Source organism: Eptesicus fuscus, chromosome 4 (genome assembly GCF_027574615.1).
Source record: "Eptesicus fuscus isolate TK198812 chromosome 4, DD_ASM_mEF_20220401, whole genome shotgun sequence".
In the NCBI taxonomy this organism is placed as follows: Eukaryota; Metazoa; Chordata; class Mammalia; order Chiroptera; family Vespertilionidae; genus Eptesicus; species Eptesicus fuscus.
The window spans coordinates 81,537,298-81,562,581 of NC_072476.1; the positions used below are offsets into that span (position 1 = coordinate 81,537,298).

The 25,284-nt window shown below is 37.9% G+C and overlaps 1 protein-coding gene across 1 annotated transcript in view; it reads right to left on the reverse strand.

Annotated features, from left to right (window-relative positions):
- Window positions 1-918: 918 nt before the first annotated feature.
- The window catches only part of ZSWIM6 (zinc finger SWIM-type containing 6), a 191,677-nt gene continuing 167,311 nt past the window's right edge, over window positions 919-25,284 (reverse strand). Inside the window, exons 5-14 of the mRNA XM_054715228.1 lie at window positions 23,830-24,009; window positions 19,205-19,381; window positions 18,778-18,924; window positions 14,342-14,488; window positions 13,066-13,326; window positions 9,186-9,321; window positions 6,289-6,446; window positions 5,491-5,654; window positions 3,402-3,483; window positions 919-1,790 (exon numbers count right to left, since the gene is read on the reverse strand). Coding sequence (XP_054571203.1) covers window positions 928-1,790; window positions 3,402-3,483; window positions 5,491-5,654; window positions 6,289-6,446; window positions 9,186-9,321; window positions 13,066-13,326; window positions 14,342-14,488; window positions 18,778-18,924; window positions 19,205-19,381; window positions 23,830-24,009 — 2,315 coding nt within the window. The 3' untranslated portion in view covers window positions 919-927. The remainder of the gene's footprint in view (window positions 1,791-3,401; window positions 3,484-5,490; window positions 5,655-6,288; window positions 6,447-9,185; window positions 9,322-13,065; window positions 13,327-14,341; window positions 14,489-18,777; window positions 18,925-19,204; window positions 19,382-23,829; window positions 24,010-25,284) is intronic.

A 25,284-nucleotide genomic window follows, 5' to 3' on the forward strand; every position in this document is an offset into this window, starting at 1 on the left:
ATATATACATATATAATTTCTCCCAATAGATCTCAGTCCAACCATGCAATCCAAAAGGTGGCTCTGCATAGATGCCCAGTATGAAGTTCACCGCCTGAGCCAACCCTGAAGCAAGGCGCACTTTTAGTCCCTCTGATAGGTTTCCTCTCAGTTTTTTGTTTTTGTTTAAAACCAAGCTACTGCAGCTTCAAGTATTTTGCATTACATAGAATATTTTTTATAAATTAGTTAATGTTATATTTTCAATATTCAGACATATACTATAATATATATACAGTACAATAAATGCTCTCATTCTTTTTTAATTTTTTTGATAAATCCCTGAGAATGTATGTTGACAGTCGCTAAGTTTCCACATGCACAAGCATCGTGTGCCATGCTTCTGGACGAACAGCATTGCAAAGCCACGTGGGTCAGCCTTTAACTACTAGTATTTCATTTTGTTGGTTTGTTTAAATATGCTGAAAATGTAAAGATGAGTTACAAAGGAGTAAAGCTGAATCCATTCGAGGTACTTATCACAGGATGGAGGTGTTCTGTTTGGTTTTTAAAGCCATTTCAATTATTTTTTTTTTGAGGCTGTGAACGTATACAGAAAACAGGAGAGCTATGTGGACTTTTGCCACTTGACAACATATACTCAGTGTAAACCAAACCTTTTTAACGTCTCTCTCATACAAAAAAAAAAAAAAAAAAAAAAATTTAAAAAATATAATAAAATAAAAGGAAAGAAGAGAAAGGGAAGAGAAAATTAAGAACACACAAACTTTCACAACATGACAATTTAGTCTGCAAACGCAATAGAACTATACACATATAATACCGGTGTGGCTCTGTTCTTTAAGTTAAAAAGGATACAAAGGCAGGCTCAAGTAAAAACAAACCATCCCTCCCACCCCCACCCCCACCCCATTCATACAAGTTCTATCAACCAAACCTCTCCCGAACCAACATCATCAGTTTCTTTTTGCCTTTGTAGATTTGTTTCAGGTTGTCAATAAACTGCGTAAACTGAATGTGTCCGTCATGCGCCATTAAGAAGGTCTCTCGGGCCTTGCTGAGGAACTCTATAAACTCACTATAGTGCCGAGGACTGATGTGGGTGAGTCGCGAGTGCGTTGTGTTGATGTAGGCCCCAATCGTGGCATCCAGGAGCTGCCTCAAGGGGGCTTTGTCCAGTGACATGAGCTTACCAGAGTTCCTCCTTCCATGAAGTCCCACCATGCCAGGAGTGGTCAGAGTGCACCTGCGCAAAATGTCTGACAGTACCGTTGCACACTTGACACTCTTGACCACCAGAGGTATTATAGCTGCAAGCTCATTTTTACCGAGGGAGTGGCTGAGCGCACAGGCCCACAAAACGTCATTAATGGCAGGGTGCGTGTCCTGATTGTAGCTCAGGTTGAGATGGGTCATGGCCAGGGTGGCCAGCTTGTAGGCCCTCATGGGGTACCCGCGGTGCTCCATGTACCGTGCTATCGTGAAGAGCTGGGTATAGCTCATGCCGGTTGTAGCAGCATCGAGAACAATTTGGTACGCCGTCTCAAAGGCTATGTGATCCTTTTCACACAGGGTCAGCGCAGAGAGGGCGCAGTTCTGAGGGTCCTTCATGGCACACTGCAATGCGAGTGTCCGGGCACTGCTGGCCAGCTTTTCCTGCTGATGGCAGTCCAGGTGGAGGCGGACAATGGTGCTGTTGGACATTACGGTGGTTGCAACTATACTTGTGGCCTCGGTGGGAGTAAAAAGCGTAAACCAGCTCTGCATGATGCTGTCCAGGGCATAAACACCTGCAAGGAACACAGAGAAGCCTTATTACTGACAAGGATGCTGCCTAGAGGTCTGGCCTTATTCTCACTTTGTAATCAATGCTTACGTTGTTAACTATCACCAGACATGAGCTAGGCCAGAAAATCCTATAAGGCAATGTGCCTGGGAGCAACCTTTTAGAATAAGGTTATTATGGATTGTTATTCAGTGAAGTGCCTGAAAGGAACATGCACTTCCTGTAATACAGAACTAATCCTCTCGGTAGCTGGTATTTGCACTGTGCTGCTTGCCATTTCACACAATGGCTCTTTGCTAATGAGTTCCAGTTCACTGGGGCCTCCTGCCAGATACCCACTACAGAATCTATAGTTTTTCTCAGAAAAACCACAACCCCCAACAAAATAGGTAGTTTTTATGTGGTGTACATGTGTATTTGTGTGTAAGTTTAAAATACACACGATATAAAATGATTAGGACACACAAAGCAGGAAAATGTGACCCATAATCAAGAGAAAAACTTCAACAGAAGCAGACCTACAGATGACACAGATGTTGGAAATGGCTGACAAGCACTTGAAAATAACCATTTTAAGTATACAGACCCAATATGCCTCAGCTGTAGAAAAGTCCTAAAGGTGAATGTTTAAAGAGTAAGTACTAAATTGCAGAGAGAAATTAGGCATATATTTTAGTGCAGAGGAAGGGGAATTGTGTGGCAGTTCTTAAGCATCACATCAATAATCTAAACATAATTTTTATATTGAGACCAATTTACCTTTTCTCAAAATAACAAACCATCATGAATTAATAAAAGAAGAATAACAAGAATGACTTTACAGTATCTGCTGTGTCAGTATCTAAATACTGAGGTGGTGGTGTCCTCTCAGCAAGAGGTATGTGTCCTTTTCTGATGCAAACAGGAAGAAAGAAAGACAGTTGAACCAACATATATTTTCAACAGCCACCATTTTGTTGGTGTTGGCACTTCTGCTGGGAATGTAGTTTTTTCAGCACTGACTTACTGCTGCAGAGGGGAAGCAGGTGGCTAAAAGGTCCCACAAATTGCAGCTTGGGGGATCTTCTTAGGGCTAGCTACAATATCTCACACATCTGAGAGCTCACGTGTACCATACCCAGTGGTCATTTCTCTGCTGGGCACCATGACAAGTCCTGAGATGATGAAGAAAACACTCCGAGCAAATAGGCAACTATATCATTTTTACTGAAATGGACTGAAGCACTAATCCAGTCTCAAGTTAGTTTCAAAGGTGGGCTCCAATCCACCAAGGATTCACGCTGGAATCCTTTAATATAAAATTGTAAACCTGATTATCACAAAAATTTACTAAAAGCACCTTAATAGTGACAGACCAACTGGATAAAAAGTGTTTTCTCACTGACCTATTCCATTTTAGTGAGTTTGGAGCCCCACATATTGACAGTTTGGAAGAGGGGCAATGCAAGTGTATACAACTGAAGGATGGAGGGAAGGGAGCCCCTGGTGGTTGCTGGAGCGGCAGGAGCCTTGGAAAAGTCAAGGTGAAAGAGGGAAGAAGATTTTGTACCTGTAACTGAGGAGTTAAATCTGACAGGAGGGATCTGGGGAAGCTACTCCTCCAGAGTTTACCTACCCACTTCAGTAGCACATGTTACCAGCCATCTGACCATCTCCCGCCGTCGCCAATTTAAGGTTGACAGTGTCATTCGCATAACCTATAAAGAAAGATAGGAAAATAAAATGTTCTGGAAGATTATCCCAAGTCAGTGGAAATATAAAACAATTCATTCCAAGGTATAACTACAAGGCACCCCCCCATTAGCAGGAGGACGGAGAGCCATATTTAGAGCAAGCTCTGCATATGAATTTGTCCATGGCTCTCCCAGCCTTGTCCCAGCCCGAGAGGCAGGAGGTCCACACTCTACTCCTGGTGGGTCGACTGACCAGATGCGGCATCCTGGGCAAGTCACTCAATCACTTTTCTCATCTGCAAAATAAGAGGCCTGGGCTGAAGCATTAAACACAGTCCAGGCCTCATCTCCTCCCCAGATTTAACATTCCATGGTTTTAGATTTCTGAGGCTCCCCTGAAGTAATTCTGATTACAAACCCTCAGATGGCAGAGGTATTTTAGTCATTATTTCAGTCTCTGGTTCTCTTGTCTGGCAAGTATGAAGATAACCTCAGGTCCATGGAAAGAAATCATCTTTGGCATCATTAGTGATCTGATTTTGTTTTTCACTTTCTAATAAGTGACCCCAAGTTAAAATATCCCTTTGTTCCTATTTCCCCCATTTTTTAAGATTCAGAAAATCTAGACATGTAACCTCCTAAAGCCTTGGAAAGGCCCTGTGGGATTTCTTCCTGTGTCCTACAAGGAATGAGGCAGGGAGGAAACTCTCAGTAACCTGCCATTTATCCCCCAAATCTGCCAGGATTCCAAATACCTGGAAAACTTGTATTAATGTGTGTGTTTTTTCTGCATCATACCTTTAAGAGACAAAAGAAATAAGCCAAATAACCAGAATTTATTTTTATAAAGAAACTTTTAAAATGTCATTTTATTGTTTAAATGCAATCAATCTCCTATAACTTCTGCTTGTACAGTTCTATATATGGTAACTGCATTTTCTTGTAATACAATTCTTTAAACTTTATTAATTACTGTAAGGAGAATCCCTAACTAGAAAACCAGGTTAGTCATCTAATCAGGGTATTCCATTCCCCATACTTTAGGTAACTAGAGGATGAAAATTTATTTCACTGGTTTTCAAGGAGGGGGGAAAAAAAACCCACAAATGTATACAGAGATTTCCCGAGAAAAGTAGAAATATAAACTTTACAGTTCCGGGTTTATACAGTAATCTTTTCAGAAACTATAAGAAAGCAAACATCTATTGGCATAACTAACTGAAAATGTCCTGGGTAATATGTCTAAGCGGCTTGCTGAATGCTGAAACTGGCCCCTGGCTTCATCACTCCTTCTTTACCTAATTTCTCAGGGTTATAAAAAAGAGTGCCTTGGCTGGTTGCTTAGTTGTTAGAGTGTCAGCCTGTGGCCCAAAGGTCCGATTCCTGGTCAAGGACATGTACCTTGACTGCAGGTTCAACCAGTTGATATCTCTCTCTCTCACATCAACGCCTATCTGTCTCTCTTTCTCCTCTCTCTCTCTTTCTCTCTCTCCCCCTCTAACCTCCTCCCTTCCACTTTCTCTAAAAATCATGGAAAAAATACCCTCCCCCTCTTTGGATGAGGATTAAATTAAAAAAAAAAAAAGAGCTAGAACTACCCATCTATTATGAAAATGCAAACATCAATAAAAATTCATACTTCCTCTAAAAATTTACCCCTAACAATTGAATCTTTATTATACATGATAGCTTTATTTAAGGCCCTAATGAGCAATAATTCTTCTCCATTCATTAAAGGAGAAAAGGTGCCGTTAAGGCTATAATTAAGAAAATGATTTTTTTTATTTGAAAGACACATATCAAATCAGCCTTCTAAATGTCAATGCAGCCCCCTGCACCTCAGGCAGTACCTGGTTCAGGGGAAATGACCTCAGCTCTGAAGCACAGTGCTCTCCCGAAAGTCTAACAGACTTGTGCACCCAACTCATTTACCTGCACTAAAAAAATCCAAATAAGCAAACAGAAACAACCTCAAGATGCTGTCTTTATTTAGCAGTTGTTGGTATCCCAGGAAGACCATTAGTCACATACCTGCAGGCCCAGCTCCAGAGACACTTTCAAAAGAGTGATGTCTGGCAAAGTGTCCATGAGAGTTGCTATTTTAAATGCATCCTGGGCAAGCTTGAAGATGTGGGATGAGGAGTGAATGTTTTTCTGGATGGATTCTAATACTGTTTCCAGCCTCCGAACATCGCCTGCAATGAACAAGGAAAAACCAAACCAAACCAAATCCAATCAAATCAAAGCAAAATAAAAACAAACAAAAAATATCATACCAAACACACACATCCAAAGGGAAGTAAAAAGGAAACAAAATAAACATAAAGCACAAGTTAATTTCCCTGAAATGTTCACAGATGGCACAGATATTATAACTTAAGTTACTGCCATGTCAATGAATTTCAGTTTCACCCAAAAGAAACACTGAGACAAACTCTCAATGACTAAAAACACATGTGACCCAGGACCAACACGAGATAACAAATAGCTCTCCTAGTTCCTACTTATATATATGTTTGGTGAGTATTTCAGGGAGAGAAAAAAATGTAACTGAACTTTTCAATCTCCTTCTGAATCTCAACCATCACTCACACAGCATGGCAACTAAACCTAAACTTTGCCAGCAACAGGTTTAATGATGCAGTTAAATGAGGAAAATGCCAGGCTCAAATGAGCAGCACCTATTTTGCCCCATAAGCTAACACTAATGAAAAGTATCCCCTACAACCCAACATTAGCACCACTACTAAGAATCTGACAGCAAACATGACCCTTAAACAAAAAGGCAAACTAACAAAATAATCATGAGGCCTCAGGACAATCCAATACCTTTGGCTGCAGTTAGCATGGTGGATGCCAGCTCACACTGCTGGGATTCTATGTGGCTTAAAGTGAACCAGCGAGGGTATCGGTTGGGAACAACTGACGCAATGTGGTGTGGGCGGGTGAGGTCTCCTGCTGGAGCAGCAGATTCCAATACTAGTAACCTGTAACAAGAAGAGACGGTAGGTGGCTCCTGGTTATCACTCATCTATCACCTTTGCCACGGGGAATAGCCTATAGCCAGGGGAGTGGGTAGGTGTTGGGAGAACCGGTCAGTCCTTGTGCAGGAGGAGCTGGTACAGCTACACTCTGCTGTCTGGATGCCAAAGTCATCTTGTTAATTACTCATTATCTAAACCTAAGAGATTTCCTTTCTTTAACATCATTCAGAAAATTGCACAATTCATAGAAATTAAGATATGTAATAATGAAGTATGAAAATCAGTCTTGACGTTTACCTACTTTAAAGTTTTTGAATCTTACCACTCATTAAAAAATAGAAATCAAGAGAAAACTAACAGTGAAGTGGATATTAAGACTTAGATTACAACAGTCAGGGATTGGTGGATAACTGAGATGTATATGCTTAACTTACTAAAACACAACATAAGAGGGGAAGTAAAAAAAAAAAAAAGACTCCCTTTCCATTACTCATACTTTCTAAAAAATAAGTTCCTTATTCCTTCAGGCATTTATAGTTAAAATAGGTTCTATCATATATATCAGAAGATGATGAATGCATATTATCCAAGTATTTGTCCTTGACAGTCTCATATAAATTCCGTGTATGTTCCCATTTCAATCAATCTTTGATTAATATGTTGAAAAGTAAAGAATAATTATTAAAAACAAAGCACATGCTTAGTGATTGTCTCCAAACATAACTGCCAAAGAGATTAGTATAGTAGCTATAACGGAAATAATTTCTTTATAATCACCAAAACACTGATCTTCACTCAAGTACACCAGTATTAGGAACTACAGAATAAGAGCTGGGGATCAAGAGGAGTTAGCAGGGTCAGGGTCTGAGGCTGGCCTTGGGGCCCCATCTAAGAGCAGGTACTGCTCTGGTAAATCAAATGCCTCATTATCTTTTCCCTTTATCTAGGGACAAAGAGATGTTAGCATTAGAGGATGGCAAGGTAGGCAATTAAGTAATAAGCATTTTGGTGGGGTTGCTCTTTAGTTTAATAAACAACAACAAAACACCCAGAATATTCCTGTAATTAACAGGCAGATCTTTCCAGAGTTGTTGTAGAAGAAACTAGTCGACACCCCTGGAAAGATGAGAAAATGAGTGCTGAAAACACTCTTCTCCAGCCCACCACGCCTACTTCCAGAAGGACTAAGAAGCAAGTAAGCTACAGGTCTCTCTCCCTTCCTGTTCCCATGGCTGCCCTGAGATGCTCTAGGAGGTCCCACCACGAAGTCCTTTGGCAGGGGGATGGTGGCAGGTAGAAGAGAAGAGGTGGGAAAGCAATTCCCTTGTGCCCTTCTAGTATCCCGTGAACAAACTGCCTGGGCAGCAATCTAGCACAATCATAAATGAATATCTGAGTGTCAGCTTTAGCATAAGCCAGACCCATAGAGAAACCTTATGCTATTTTCCTCTTAAACTTTACAATGTCAGAGCAATTGCATCTGGTGGCATCATAACATTAGCATCCTTCCTTTTACACAGAGCACAACTCTCAGATTTGAATAGGTATAGAGCTGAGCGTCTGTCTTTATCTGACAACTCTCGGCTTCCAAACATGGGAATAGGAACTTACTAATAAGTGTGCTTTAACCCTTTGTACGCCATAAGCGTCTATAGATGGCAAGTGAGATAAAAGCTTCTTTGGACACATGGCAGTTAAAACTGGTTAAAATACAAACCAAGTGGTATAAAATAATTTGGTGGGAAACTTTTGCTTATGTTAGTTTTAAATTTATTTTTTTGGTATTTTAAAAATAGACAAGAGAATTTATAAGGTTTCTCTAGTAGGTAAATGAAGCTTCACATTGACAAGGGAAGCATGTGAAATGGAAAGATGTCAGCCTCAGAACACACTGACACATAGGTACACACACACCCTTATCACTGCACCAAAAAAGGCCTCTGAGAGACGAGCTACACACATAAAAAGGCAAGAGCTTGATTTTGAACCCACTATACTGGTTGCAGACATGGAATCTTTGATAAAAAGTTTCTATGGGATCAAACTATTCTCTGGCACCTCAAGCTTTTAGGTTATGTTCATGGTTTGTCTTTAGGCGACTATAATGAGGTTTAATCTGCACTTTAACATAGAAGTGCTTTAATTTTTTTTTTAAAAGAAAAAGCTCATGTTTTAAGAAAGGTAGATATTCCTTTCAGGTCTTTAAAGCATAATAGGCTACAAATAAGACTGACAAATACAATCTTGAAGTCACTAAAAAATATTCACCAAGAACAGATTTGCAATAAAAATAATTATCTGGTGAATTGACTTTTAAAAGAGAAGTGAAAACAGAAAGGTGAGTGGCAGAGAACATACTCTAATTGTTATTGCTGAAGAGGAGGGACTGGAGAGGAGATGGCAGCAGTCAGTGCTGAGGGGGGCAGATCCTGGCAGACCAGGATCTGCTCTCCTAGTGATGCATTCAGCACTAGAAACAGTCCCAGCCCCGTCACCCTCCACTGGAGCACAGGGTAAGACAGCAGTCAAGGATACCATCTTCCTTTACTTTTAACCAGAAGTCAAACAAGCCCACGGCCCATGAACAAACCACTACACAATCCAAGAAACATATAAATAAATATGTTCTTTAGATTTTCTGCTGCCTACAAGAAACACGAATGAATGAGAAATCAGTGAACAGCCATTCCTCCCAGGGGGGAATTTGGATTGCATCTGCCCGGCTGGGCTGTGAATACGTACCGCATTGCTCTCAGTGCAATTTTGTATGCCAATTCAGCATCATGAGGTAGGAGAGAGGTGAAGAGATACTTGGCAAATGTGTGCATTGGAACGCTCTCCCGATGGATTATTTCGCCTAAACCACTATATGGTCCGGCTGTGGGAAGAGAGCATACACATTTTACATTCCTAAAAAAGGAACTAAGACTTCTTGTAAAGTATATCTTAAAACTGTTATGTAAAGTTATAACATATACAAGCTAATCTGGTTAAGAATGTAATCTAAGTCAGTGGTTGCCAACCGGTGGTCCGAAAGATTGGCGACCGCTGGTTTGAGGAAACCTTTGGAGCAGTGGTCATCAACCGGTGGTCCGCGAGGTTTGAAAGGTTGGTGACCGCTGATCTAAGTGGCACAGTAGAAGGAATACAGATTCTTAGTAAAAAATGATTCTATAGGCTATAGTATTCAATGTCAAATTTACTTCAGGAACAATCCCTCAACTGCACCACAGCTGAAATGAGAATCAAAGAGCTAAAGGGCAGAGCTTTTCCACGTTTTAACTGCTTTGGAGAAAGAAACCTTCCAATGTATAAAACCTCACTGAATTCAAGAAACATCCTCTGTACACCTGTATGTCCCAGCATCCAGATTTTCAAATGCACAGATGACTCTGCAGCTTAACTTTGGAACCTGTGCCTGGTCCCTCAGTCCCAGGGGCACAGACAAGCTGGGTTTCTGGAAAAGAGTGCTCTGGAGGGTTGGGGAGGATTCTGAACCACAAATCCCAATACAAAGACTTTAAACATTGTTGCTTCTAATAAGCAGAAATAAATTCTCAGAAAGTGATTAATAATAACAGAATAGTTACCCATTTGATACTCACCATAGGCAGAAGAAAAAAATTAAAGTAACTGAAAATTTACCACATTTTGGGCTCCAAAAGACCAATTTTAAAAGCAAAATTACACAGAAGCAGCCAGAACTCATTTCATAGTAAGCTATGACAGGGCTGGTGGCAGAGCTGACTTCCCCTGTGCTCTCTGAATGCTGCCCTAGGAAGGGCAATACAGATTTTAAATTTTGAAAGGAAACCACAGTGGTTAGTTCAACTTCTTTCCACTTACGTACCTTGAGGTTTAGTTACTGTAAACTGTGTAATAAATTAGTTTCCATGTCACCTTTGGGTAAAAACTGTTTCATGATTTCTAGAATTATGAACCATGACACTACTGCTCAAAGGACATAATGCATTTGTTTTCCCTGAGAAAAATCAGTCTGGTGAAGAGTTTAAAATGCAAGAAATGCAGTTCAGAAGAAATGGTGAGAGGAGTTACTGCACTGAACATGGGATAGGAACGCTACATATTATAGATAATTTTTAATAAAGGTTATTTTAAAATTTCATTAGCATTTTTGAATTATTCGTTCTAAGTACTTGAAAAATCATATAGTAAACACCATTTTTTTTAACCTAGGTAAATTAAAATCCATCCTATATTTCTAATTTTACCAAACCTATTCATCTTTTTCTTGTGTTTAAGATATTTAAAAATGCTTTAGTGATCTAATATTCTTCAAAAGTTGAAATAGCATTATAGTTTGACCTTTAGTTCATATAATGAGTCCAAATTATTTAGGTTTTTATTATGAACTGAAAGCTCGTTATCTCCCACCTCAAGCTCGTTGTCAAAGTCCCAGCTCCCAATGTGACTGTATTTGGAGAAAGAGCCTTCATAAAGACAACCAAGGTTAAATGAGGTCAGAGGGTGGGGCCCTGATCCAATAGGATTAATGCCCTTATAGGAAGAGACAGCAGAGAGCTAGCGCTCGCATGCATGCACCTTCTCTCAGGCAGCTATCTCTGAGCCAGGAAGAGGAACCTCACCAGAAACTGTACTGGCCAACACCTGACCTTACATTTTTCAGCCTCCAGAACTATGAGGAGTAAATTTCGACTGCTTAAGCCACCCAGTCTGTAGTATTCTGCTTTGGGAGCCTCAAAAGACTAAGACAACAACTCTATTTTACTTAAGAACTAAATATAGCAAATTTGTAGACTATTTTCTTCATGTCTCTTCCATTTCATTCCAATGTTTCCCTTAAACCATCAAGCTACCTATTCACTATGCAGGAAAAGCCAGAATGCATAATCAGTACTTTGTTATGACACTTACCAACAAGCAAAACATTCAGTTGGGTATCACCGAATTATCTGTGGTTTAATAATCAGTGTAATTCAATAATCAGTGTATTGAATAATGAAAGACTGAAATTTGGTAGTAAGTTCCCCAGAAGTGCTTTTCCGCTATCTGAGTCTGCTAACTATTGCACCCCTGAAATTCCTGGAGTACACTGATGCATAAATAAGTTGGTGCCCAGCGCAGTCAGCTCAACCGTGAAGTGCCTATCTTCTGGAGCTGACAGAAAGGGTCCCTTTCTCTTCTTTCCTGTTAGACTGTTTCCTGTCCTGCACCACCCACTCTTTGTGGGCCAAGCAGGGATGAGTCAACAACACTCTTCATCAGGCACAGTTCTTATAAAAATATTTAATGGGGAGGTATATGAACTAATCAAAGACTAAGACAGTTAAAAATTATTCATGAGTAATGAACATGGAGAACATTTAAGAAGGTAAATGGTAAACAGATATCAGACAACCTCAAGACTGAAAAGCACACACCCTCTTCCTACCCTTCAATATATTGGAAACCAAAAGCCAGTTACTAAGAGCCAGTGACAGCATAAAAAAAGCTTGTGGCTAATGATTTTGCTTATCTCAAAAGAAATTATGAGAGGAAAGTAAAAGAAAACAGTAATGAAAGAATCAAGATCACTTGAAATTTGCCAAGATAGGCTTTTATGTTTAGAAGAAGAAGAAAAAAAAAAACTTTAGCAAAGTGCTTCAAAAAGTTAATATTAGGAATTTTTACCAAAATTAAGCAGGCTATTAAAAACATTTTCTCTTTAGAATGCATTTCTAAAATGTGTATAATGTACTGATGAAAATATTTTCTTTCAAATAGATCTTTAGCTTTGGAAAAATAAAAGAGGTTTTGAAATGCTATTTTCTCTAAATCCCTTCCCCATATGTAATAGTTCTGAATATAAGACGAAGACAGCACACTTTTATGAGCCTATCAATCAGAGGGAATCCCATAATAATGACAAACATGTACTTGAGAGATAGAAGTCATTTTTATCAATAGACATCACTTAAATTTACACAAAAGATTAGGCTACCATACTAATTACACTTAGTCTTTTCAAGGAAAAAACCACACAAAAGAGTGTTAAAATAATGCCAGCCAAATTTGTTAGGCACTTTAGCTCTTAACCTTATGAAAAAAAGAAAATTAGGCTTTGCCTTAGAGGGTCTATGAAACTTTAACTTGCTGAATGTAATCCTAATGAATTCTCTGAAATAATTACTCAGCACAGTGGAGATCCACTCCTGCAGCTTTCAATCCTTTGTTAGCACGTGCAAATGACATATTCAAAACCCAGACGTCATGTAATAGCCAATAATTCAGAGGAATGCCAATCAATTTCCATTTTATTATTTAATTGATCCAGCAAAGAGGAATATGGCTACCAGCAACAGCTCACTAAATATCAAACTTGCATTTATCTCAGGAACAACAAGCTAAAATAAAAACAGTCCTTTTCAGAGCTGATGGCATTAAATGGGGCTCATTTCTAATAGGCTATCCTATGTGACCACCTAAATAAAGTGATATAAATCTTAACATATGTATTTTTTTATTAAGTAATACCATAATTGGATAATGAACACTCACTGACCATACTACCAGGATAAACACCATACCAAATACATTCAAACAGTACTCCCAACATAAATAAAATTGGCTAAATAAGTGGGAAAACTCATTATTAAACTACCTTCTAATAGGAAGACTGCTTGCTTGCGAAAAATTTTCACCAGTGTGTCATCCAATTCAATTTCCTGAAGCTTGGAAATGAGCTGTTCCTCATTCCGGCAAACCTTTTCTTGTGTGTACAGCCCATCAGGCATGATACGCTGCTGTCCCAGCCCTATCAGGGCTACCTCCACAGCTAGAGTTAAATAGGATTCCCCTTCTTCTAAGAATTTGTGTGCAGGTAGATGCTGGTATTCCAGAGATTTGCACTGTCCCATATTCTCTGTAAAATGTCACAAAAGAAATCAGAGTTCAGAAACTACTTTTTCAGGGACAAATATTTATTTTACCCAGTACTTGTAAATGAATTATTGACTTACTTCCAAGAAGACCAAAAAACAAGCATAGCTTTCCATTATGTTTTCTAAATGAATAACTAGATGTGTATGTTTTGGGGGATAGAATATTACAAATATTTTTCCCATTGAAAATGAATCACCAAAGAAAACTATAAATCTAAGAAGAGATACTAAGAATACTTAATGAGAAAACTTTTAATTAAACAAGTGTAAAATTATATGATGACTGCAACAGTTACCAATTCTTAAAAGCCTCGCAATAAAGAAAGTTTGCATACGTTTATCACAATGTTAAAATTTATAACAAAAACAGTTGAGAATACAACACATGTAACCCAATTTCAAGGGCCTTTTTGTCATCAAAGAAGTCATCAGTTATCACAATAGTAATGATTCTCTGAGCATTCTCTTATCTCTGTTTCCATTAGAAACTTTAACAAACTTTCAGCCACTGAACTCCCAAGGAAAGCACATTCACAGTCATACCTTTTGCCCTCCCAATAGAGTTTTGGGTCACCCATAATCCATGGAGGTAACCACCACAATAGACAATATGAAGACAATATGGAGGGGAGATAATAAACCCTCTGAGCTCACCCAACCGTGGGAGCAGCAAAGGGACAATCCTTTCTCACTCCCACATTATGCACATCCTTATTTTATATCTTTATGCTAGAAAACAGTCATAAATGCAAATAAATTCTTAGATGCACAACCACTGACTAGAAGAGAATAAATATTCCTAAGGTTCTTTACACATGCTGTCAACTATCGAATCTGAGCCTGCCTGAAAAGCGGAGTGCCTATTTCCTTGCTCTCTTGCTAGCTGTAGATATTGTTAACTGTATGGATTCATAAAATAAACTGTGAAGAAAAATGACCACTGCCATTCAGAGTTTAGAGAAAAGGGCACACGAGACCAATGTCAAGGTTTTTTACCTGTGAAATTGGAGAATCCAGGGAAGCTTTCATCGTCCATGTGGCAGGCTTCCATAAGGCTGCTGAAAAGAGTGCCCACAGGGTCCAGAGGGTGTCCAACCCAGCCCTCCAGATTGGTTATCAAGGTTATGCTTTTATGGGGTAGCTCTGTGTAAGAAAAGAGAATTGAGAGATGAAAAGAAGTAAAGGGAAGAGAGGCTTTGCCATTTAAAGCAGCATCCTGACAAATTAATACTGAATTAAATTAAAAAACAAAGGTACATATAATTCCCAACTTGTGAACTGTTTTGAATTTGGAAGATTCATCTGTAAATCAATATAACATTACTATGTACACTTTTAAATTATGTTGTATGAGGAAATGTCAACTCCAAATTGTCACCTGAGAAGCTAGGGACAATTCCCCTCACTTCCTAGGAGTGACATGAGAGAGGACTAAAAAGTTGCCCCCAGAATTACCAGTGGATAACTCTACAATTTTATTAAGACGATGCTCTCAGAGTCAGTGCTCACTGGATCACCTAAGCTGGTGAGTAGAGGGCAGTTATGGCCTGGGTCAGACTTGGACTCCCCCATGAATATTATTAGTTTACTTCCCTATCACCTTATGAAATTGTTCCTTATCATGGAACAAAGGGAGGTCTTCTGCCACAAAAAGGAACTATAGCAGAAGATAACATATCATTTGAATGAAACATATCCCTTTCATTTTTCACAGAATGTTAGCACTTTCAAGTTCTTTAGTTAAATTACTAAGTGCTGAAAAAAAGCTGCAAATATCTTAAAAGACATATTCCATTGTTGTAAAAACTGCAATATTTTACAGCTTAGTGTTTACTAAAGTAATGGTAATAGCTACTTCTTAAAAGAACATATAATAAAATCTATATACAATCTATAATAATAAAAGCATAATATGCTAATTAGACCGGACGTCCTTCCAGATGACCTTCTGGACAAAGATGACCTTCTGGATGATCTTTGGGGGCCGAGGCAGAGGCAGCCGCTGCAGTGGCGGGGGCCAAGCCCCTTACATGAATTTCATGCATCAGGCCTCTAGTCCTATATAATAAAAGCGTAGTATGCAAATTATTCCCTCAACCAGAGTTCTTCTGGGAGTTCGACCAGGGGGCAAGCTGACTGGGGGGAAGGGAGGGAGGCCCCAGCTGCCAGACAGCAGCCACTAGGAACCCTACTAGTGCATGAATTTTGTGCACTGGGTCTCTAGGATAAAATATATTACAAAATTGCTTGTAAGTTGCTAAAGAGCCATTCCATGAATCCAACATTCCTTTAAAAGTTTTCTGGTTTGGACAATCAACTATCAGTACATAAAAATAAAGCATGGCCTATCATAATGTATTAAAATTTATAAAAGTTTGGTCCTAGATTCCTTAGAAAGGTCTTTCCCTTTGGTTTCTCTCACTGGCTTTCATATACATAACCAGTATGAAAAAAGAAATATGGGAACAACCAAATATATATGCTTGATAGGAAATATATATATATATAGTGAAGTGTTGTGTTTATACAAATAAATCTACTGTCAAGTGATAGAAACCGAGGATAAAATTTTACAAAGTATTTCCTATGTGTCCTTTCTTTTCACACAAAAATTAGTGAAAAAACATAGAAATGGGAGAAATAAAATTTAAAAAGTTGTTTTTAAAAACTTTGAAGTTGAACTAAGTGAAGTAATAAATACCATATGATCTCACTTATATATGAAGTATTTTTAAAAAACTGAACTCGCAAATACAGAGAACAGATTGGCAGTTGCCAGAGGTGAGGGGATGGATGAAATAGAAGGTGGTTAAAAGGTACAAAATTTCAGGTATAAAATAAATAAGTCATGAGGATATAATGTACAGCATGGTGACTATAGTTAGTAATACTGTATTGTATATTTGAAAGTTGCTAAGAGAATAGATCTTAAAACATCCTCATCACAAGAAAAAGTATTTTTTAACTATATGTAGTGATGGATGTTAACTACTTATTGGGCTGTTCATTTTGAAATATATAAATAGCGCAGCATTATATTGTACACTAGAGCTAATATAATGCTATATGTAAACTATATCTCAATTAAAAAACAGAAGCTGACATACCATGTCATATAGTATTAAAAATGTACAAAATAATTCATTTACCAATCTTGTCCATGTAATAAGTAACTGTATTGCATGAAAAAACAGCTATGAAAAACATATTCTTTAAATACTGACAAAAAACATAGGAAGAAATATAGGTATAGATATGTAATCCCAGAATACTTATGAATAATCTGAAATAAAGGTTTTCATTGCTCCCAGGATAAAAGAGAAATGTGTCTTAAGAGTGGCCTCAAAGATAACCAAAGGAGTCTAACTTAACATGTATTCTAACTTACCTACATGAGCTAACATTTTTATACACTTTGCATTTCTTAGATTTGCAACATTTTTATTAAACTCATTTTAAAGACAGTTCTTAAAGGTTATGATTTTTAAAGATCAGATAATCATGAACTAGCTCTCTTTTTGTAGTATAAAATGTGCTTCAATCTCCCTTAATTTAAATATTATCATTCTTTATACTTTTCAGAAGTAAATACCTTTTGGCCAGATATTATATGTATTTAGGGGAAGGGGAATTTCAGGAAAATTTTCTAAAGGGCCAAGCAGCATATCTTGCAAGCATATCTGGTAACTAGTGATGACATGAAGAACATGAAAGATTGAACAACAAAGTCTTGATTATCAAGAATATTATAATCCAATCCTATCTGAACTCCACCTTTCTTTGGTTCAAATTGTACCTTTGGAATTTTCTTCTATCATATAAATGATAATGTTAATTTTATAACTAGAGGCCCAGTGCATAAAAATTCATGCACTGGAGGGGGGGGTCCCTCAGCCCAGCCTGCCCCCTCTCACAGTCTGGGAGCCCTCAGGGGTGGGAGGCGACCCAACGATCAGGGGAAGGCGACGCCCCATCACACCTCTGCTGCTGCCACTGCCGGCAGCCCAAGCCTCGGCCGGCCCTGGTTACCTGAGCCTCGGGCTGACCCTGGGTGGCTGGGGAGCTTCGGGGACTGGGAGACTTCGGAGGCAGGCGCATGGAGTGGCCGGGTCCACCTGCCGCCCCGGCGGGGCTGAGGGGACTGGGCGCTGCCATCTTTGAGGGTGTGGCAGTCAATTAGTATATTCCATCATTATTGGCTGTGGGCGCTGCCATCTTTGAAGGCAGGGCAGTCAATTAGCATATTCCCTCCTTGTTGGCTGTGGGCACCATCTTTGCAATGGCGTGAGGGTCAATTAGCATATTCCCTCTTTATTAGATAGGATATTTTCACTGTAGAGGATACTAAAAGTACAAAAAAAATATCTAACCTCCAGCCTATTTCAACAACTTTTTAATAATTTTTAGCTGTATCCTAGGTGGAGTGTATATAATCACCCAAGGATTAAAAACATAAAAAGAAAAAAACAGCAGCAACTAAAACTATCTTTCTGAATAAGAAATAAAATTCCAGAGTAAACACAATCCTGCCAAAGAAACATAAAAAGATTTATACCTACAGATGGAATAAGAAGTACATAGATTATCCAGAAAAAACATATGTATTTCTTTTTCTGATCAAGGCCTCATTCATGTAAGACTCTTTGCAATTAACCACTACTCAGTAATGCTTAATATAAAATCTAAAAGAGTAATAAACTGAGATAAAGAGAAGTTAAATGTGTTCTGTCAGCTGACAGTTCATCATCAAATGTTGACAGAATTTTAAAAATCTGAGTTTTCTGAAGTGATCACTTTAAATATAATGTCCTTATGTACAAATTGTAACAAGTAAAAAGTTTTAGAGTGATTTCACACTATGCCAGGCCCTGCTTTAAGTGCTTTAAAGGATTAATAATCTTCTCAAGAACTCTAAGAAATAGGTCCTCAACTGAGCTTCATTCCACAGATGAGGAGTCTAAATCACAGAGAGGTCTAGTCATTGCCCAAGGACTCTGAGTTTGGACCGATTGCTAGGATTCAAACATAGGCAAGTCTAACCCCCAGAACCCTATTGTTAGAATTAAAACACAGTCACAAAATAAGATATTTGGCTAACTTACATTTTAGATAATTCTGACAAACTAAGCTCCCCCTTCCTGTGGTTCAAATTGTACTAATGATAAATGATAATAAAAACTTATCCCCCTTAAAAAATTAACTAACCTAAGACACTTTAAAAAAATTTTACATTTTACAATATTAAGCCAGGGGAAAAAATACCTAAAATTTCTCAAAGATCGGGTATTAAATATTTTGAATGTGTGGTTAAGTACTGCCATCCCCATCACTTTCATTTTAAAAGCCATCTCTCCCAATAGAGCACAAAACCTAGTGATGTCATCACCAAGAATCCCATTCATTCCAATGAAAACAAACTCCTTCACATTCACCTTTTTTTTGAGTTCGGAACATGTCCAATTGTTTCTGTTGCTGCCGCCTTAATGTGTTAACAATAGCTATTGCCAGTCTCAATGCTTCTCTGGGGTACCCATGAGAACGTAATGCGTCCACTCTTGCACAGGCTGTAGGAACATGTTCTAAAAACAGAAAGTTAAGGGGCAAGAGAAAGTTGCCAATGTCAGATATATCCATAAAAACAGGATTTAATAGTAAGGTGTTTTCCCCCCAAAATACTATTAAAATAACACAAGAAACCATTTCTGAACTTTGATTTGAATAAAAAACTCAGCTCCTATTGCCAAGCATTCATCCATCTCCCATTGAATCCCTCAGCTCTCCTCCTCCCACTCCAATAATGCTATAGAAACTACACAAAGAAGTAAGTCATGGAAATGTCTTTCCGGTTTGGGTACTTACCATGCCAGAGGGGCCACCCACGGGAGTCAAAGAGGGAGTTTTCAGTGTCGTCATGGTAACAGTAGTTGGTGTATAGGTCACTGCTGATAATGTGCTGTAAGTGGCTATCCTGCCAGTGGAGATCGCATGCCTCGATGGCTCGGGTGAACACTGTCCGATGTGGCCTGTTCGATGAATCTGTTTTTTCCACAATTCAGAAAGCCGTGTCAGCTATTATTCATATGTAATAAATTAGTCATACCACTCTGTGGCCTGATGTTCATGAGAAAACCCACACACATTGTCCTCACCCCCTACGCAGAAGGATGGAGGGTGAATATTCTCATGTCCTAAGTACTAGGAGGCAAGTCAGCCCAAAGAGCCACCATTCACTCACTTGTTTTATCCAACACAAACACTCTGCAGCCATCAAGCTAAGGTTAAAGGCATCCTGCAAAAAGAACTGTCAAGTCTGGTTTTCATGCCAAATACACTCAAAGGAGGCACTTGGCACAAAAACTACACGAAAACTCCCTGCTCCCCACTTCGGAGGTGCTGTGGTGGGCTGCCCTGATGGGATCAACAGCTCTCACAAACACTATGTAAGAGATGTGACACCAGCCATGGAACCTTTCAGGAAGATGCAATCAGCCTTTAAAGATATGTAGAAGGGTTGTGCTTTTGGTTGTATTTTTTAACTATATTGTGCGGTTTTGCACAATTAAAACTATTATGCTTCTTGGGATATAATGATTAAATGCCACTTTATATCCCAAAGGGCATAAACGCATATATTTAACAGTTCACAAAGCCACACAACATAGCTACAAAACAAACCAGCGCACTTACCTTGCCCCTACAGGCTGCCTCCTGACTCCTGTGCAGGTTCCATGACTGGTGTGATGTCCCCAGCATAGTGTATGCCGGGCATCACAAAAGAGCAGAAGCATACACTCCGAAGAGGGTTCAAGTTTCAGGACCTGACGGAGAAAAGAAATGTTTGGGGAATAAAGGATATTCTCACCCACACTCCTGGGAATATTCAGTTCCTCTGGATAACATGGTCCAAATTCTACCTGCACTCCCACCCTTTGTATCCCCACTCCAGACTTACCTTCAACTATATGGCACAAAACTTAGTGAGCCTCAACTGAAAATTAGGGGAACGAACTATTTTAATTTATGAGTACTTTACTTAGCTCAAATATCACCCTCACTGTTCTGAGGCTTAATTAAATGAGAAGCAAAATCTGGAGCTTCCTTAGCTGATAATGTTTCATCTTCCTGTCACTGGAGCTCTGGCTAAGCACAGACATTAGGAAATCATAAAAATAAAAAAGAAAATCAAGAAGAGCTCTGAGAACTAGTCAAGTCCAACCTCTCTATTCTGCTGATTAAACTGAAAATAGAAGTAAAGTGACTTGCCAAGGTCACACACAGCGAGGCAATGGCAATCAAGATCAAAACACAGATATCCTCAGTCCAAATTCACCTATTTCAGCTGAAAGGTTTCTGAAGGCCTTTAACAGAAAGACACTACTTCAGTTTGGTCTCGAGTCAACTTAGATATCTATATATCTAAGCATAGCAGACATATCAAAATGCATCAATGACATAATTTGAGAGGAATAGATACTGATGTATGTGTTATGGCTCCTGCCTAGACCCCTTGCTAGCAGTAGTTTTAATTGTACAACTTATAAATGGGAAGAGTGGACCTTACATTTAAAGGCCTTTTGAACCTATTATGGGCTTTTCTGAGCAGAATAAATATACTCCTACCCAATAAAGAATGGGTTCCATCACCTCTCATAGTCAACTGATCAAATATTCCAAAGTGTAAAGCTCACACATGTTTAAGTGGCTTTGTCATTTCATTTATTTTGTTTAGCACAAATCGAAGAAATAGAATTTAAAACTAAAATGAGATTTTTAAAAGAGCAACTTAATGTTATGCATGTATTAAAAGAATGAGAAATTCTACCTGGTGATTTGCCTCACTGTGGTATCAATAATAGTATTCCATTAGAAAAAAAATAAAGACTTTAACTTTTCACTTGATTGTATTGATTGTCTGGGTATAGGGCACACTAGGCTTTTAACAGTTGTTAGCTCTAAGAGAACAATAAAACCAATTGTAACAAAAAAAGGCTAAATTCTAATAAATTAATATTTAAATGAAAATGTAAGACAAAGTTTTATAATAATATGGGAAACAGAAAAAACTGATTAGGTATGTAGACAATGACAAAAAACACACACACCAAAATGTTGGCTTGATTAGGTGGCAAATTATGGTTAATTTTTATCTTAGTTGTCTGTAGTTTTCTGATTTTTGCAATTAAGATGAAAAAAGAGAAACAGATTATATTAACCAAATTTTTAATAAAATGTATGAATAATAATGCATACTTATTGAAGAAAACTTGAGAAATTCAGAAAGGTAAAATGGGAGAAATTACTTCTTTTATAAAAAAATTAAAAATTGGCTAACATTGTCGTACATTTTAAAAAGTCAAAGAAACTACTCTTTCAAAGGGTGTGGATTCTAATACTGTTATTGCTGTTGTTAATTAAATCTAACAATTAATCTCAGCAAAGTCAGGGCCTGATTTGCCCTTCACATTCACTTCAGTATACCACCAACACATGCAGTTCTGCCCACTATCTGTACACTCAACACCCAGCTGCAATGGCACTGCTGGCCACCGCGCAGGCTCTCCCGGCAGGCTCTTCCCAGCAGCCTGCTCAGCTCTCTTCTGACAGCCCCTTTAGAGGATGTGAGCATTATGCTAAAAACAGGAGCCCTGGTGCCTTTAGGCACAACAGCTATAAATATTGCCCTCAGAAACTAGGTCCTGACTTCATACCCCTAGGCCAAACCATAAATAAAATGAACTGTTTTATATGGAGGCTGGACCACTGTTTAAGGGTGTTCTGAAAGCCAATGGAATATTCCTGTTTAACCAAGGAGAAAGTAACCAAATAGAAAGTAAGTGTAAAATGTTAGGATGGTGCTCCCCAAAAGCAGGTTAAGGAGTGAAACAGAGTAACTTCCAAATATAAAGAAATAAAAGATTCAAGATATTGCCTATATAGATGTAGGCATATCCTTTCCTAGTAATGAAAGAGAAAAGATGTTGAATTGCTAAACTTGAAAATTCTGAGCTTCTGGAAAATAATTTGGGTATAAGGGGTAAATGTATTTTCTTAAAAGTTATTACATAAAATCATGAGCAATAAAGATATGACAGATTTCAAATACTGATTTCCCAAGGTAAATACCTCTAGACAAAGCAGAGCCAGCCAATCATCTTTCCCAAGTCCTAAAACTTCCATCTTTTTCATTGGACAAGTCCCTTTGGAGTAATACATGTAATTCTTTCTTTATAAAGACTGAGAACACTACATTCGCACTCAGCACATTGTCATCTCTTCCCAGGACACATAGAATGACAGTCTTGATTCTGGATCCTTCTGTTATCATATAACTCTCATCTTGCATCTTTCTTAACTTTAGAGTCTTTCAAATTTTCTCAAAAACAAAATAGAAAAAGGCAGCAACAGCACAAAATCACACAAAAATAGTGACATGAATTAGTGAATGAAAGTTTTATTTGTAAGCGTTAATTACTTTAAGGATTTGGTTCTGAAAGAGAGGAGAAAATGCTATAGTAGCTGAGAAAAAATAGTTAAGCCGAGGAAAGATTTAAAAAAAAGATGAGAGGGACTTGAGCTAAATGAGTTGATCCAATAGAGAAGCTCAAAAAAACAAAAACAAAAAACAGGATGGAAATGTAAGAAAGAGGTTCTTCAGAGGACATTGGAAATGTCTGTGTGCATTTTTTAGTTGTCCCAAAGTAGGGGGTACTATTAGCCTGCAGTAGGTAGAAATAAGTATGCTAGACAATCCTTCACAACGAAGAATTTTCTTAGTCCAAATGCCAACAGCACCCCTCCTCCAACCATCATAAAATTCTTACTTGCTATATTCTAAAACTAAGACTTTTTAACTGACTATGCAGTAGCCCAAATATGAATTGACCAAAAGAGACAAACACACACAGCTGCTCAAACCTCTCAATATTACCAATCTATACCATGATTTATTAAATTAAAAATATTCTAATTAAAGTTAATAAACAAGTTTATATACCACATAATCTATATATATAAAAGCCTAAGCGACCATAACGACTGAACAACGGGTTGACCGCTCGCGATGATGCACACCAACCACCAGGGGGTAGATGCTCAATGCAGGAACTGCGCCCTGGTGGTCAGTGTGCTCCCACAGCCAACCTCCCACGGGCCCTCCCCTCAGACTGGGCGAGATGACCCCGATCGCCCGATTGCCAGCTAGGCTGAGGGACCCCACCTCTAGTTTTATATAACTGTAAATAACCCATTTAACATATATAAGTATTACATCCTTCTGTAGTCTGAGAATATGAAGAAAAGCACACAATGGTCTCAGATAAAAATTAAAATACATATTCACAGTCAAAACACATTAAATTCTTTGAATTATAGTAAGTTCTTAAGTGGGGAAATTATTTTCCCATATTCATTGTAAGTTACTATCATAAATGTATGTGCACAATTAGTCAGATACGAAAGAAAGCAGAATATTACTGTGAACTCACCTTGGTTGGCATTTGCACCCTGAGGCAGAGCGTTGGTTAAGTTGGGTAATTCACTGCCATGATTTCCATCTTCCCATGGACAGACATCAACACTGTTCCACTTTTTCAGCTGTTTTAGCCAACTGGCCTTCTGCTCCAACTTGCAGTGGGGATTTAAAACTATACACATCCACAGAGCACCTAATTTAAAGAGAGAGAGGGCAGTAAATTTAAAAAATTATAAAAATGTTCAATTCTAATAGCTAATGATAAATTTTAAACCATTTCAAAATTAATTCAAATCTGTCATTTTTATAATACAATTCTCTCTTTAATCCAAGCCACAAACCCCATGCAGAGTTAATGGAAGGAGGAAAACTGAATTTGAACCAAAGATTGAAACAGTTTGTTACAAATAAAGATGAAAAGATATTTCAAATGTTTATTGTTAAATACTTTTCTACTTATGTAACATTTTGGACAAAAAGTCAATAAAAAGTACAACCCTAAGGTCCAGTTTGCCACTTTAATTTAAAAACGAATTTTATACATGGATTTTGCAAAAAGCCACTCTAAATAATGAACACAAATAAACAACTTCCTAGTTTCCTTATAGGAGTGTCAAGCTTTATTGTGTTTATTAATTAGTATGCCTGTCTATTATATCAATAATGTCTTAAAAATAAAATTCACTTAAATATACTTTCCTAAATGACTTAACCAGGAATTAATCTTTATATAAATGAACTCACTAAATGTATGTCTTTATGTGAATGAAATCACTAAACATTCATCAAAATTCCACTTGCTGTTCAAGGTAAAAGCCAAAGTGAATTTAGAAGACATAACTTGAATTAAGGTTTTGATAAAATGTATTATTACTTTCTACATTCTTTAGAAAAGAGGTAAGTTTTAAAAGTTCAAGTTTTTCTTTACTAATTTCAAAACAAGGTAGATACCAATACTTCAAAACCATTAACAACACCTTTGCTTTGAAAAGGCATGTGTATGTGTGTCTGTGTGTATTTTATTTTAATCAGTTGAATTAAATGAATAATAAAGATAGAAACGATCATTGTGTTTTATTTGTCCAAAAGAGATGCTTTATGTTCTTCCACATTTAATATTAGCAAGCTTCTTCACTTAGAAATTCTGGTAAATAGTGAATAACTTTTACCACAAGAAAATAGAAGTGGCCACAATCTATCTAAGCTAAAGATATTTGCAATTAACATTTCCATATTTTTAAATGCCAATTGAAAAACAAAATGTGATCGAACTAGATAAGCCCACCACAGCTTATCTCTCCCCATGATTATAACCAAAAAATCTGAACAAAATACAAAAAGCAGCAATCTAGGGACTCTGAAAAGTAAACAATAGCAAACAGATTATGGAAACAAAACATGAGGAAGCAAGCCATATGGGGATGATTTCCTGTTTTCTTTTCCCTCTCTTCTCTTCTGGCTTGGACCT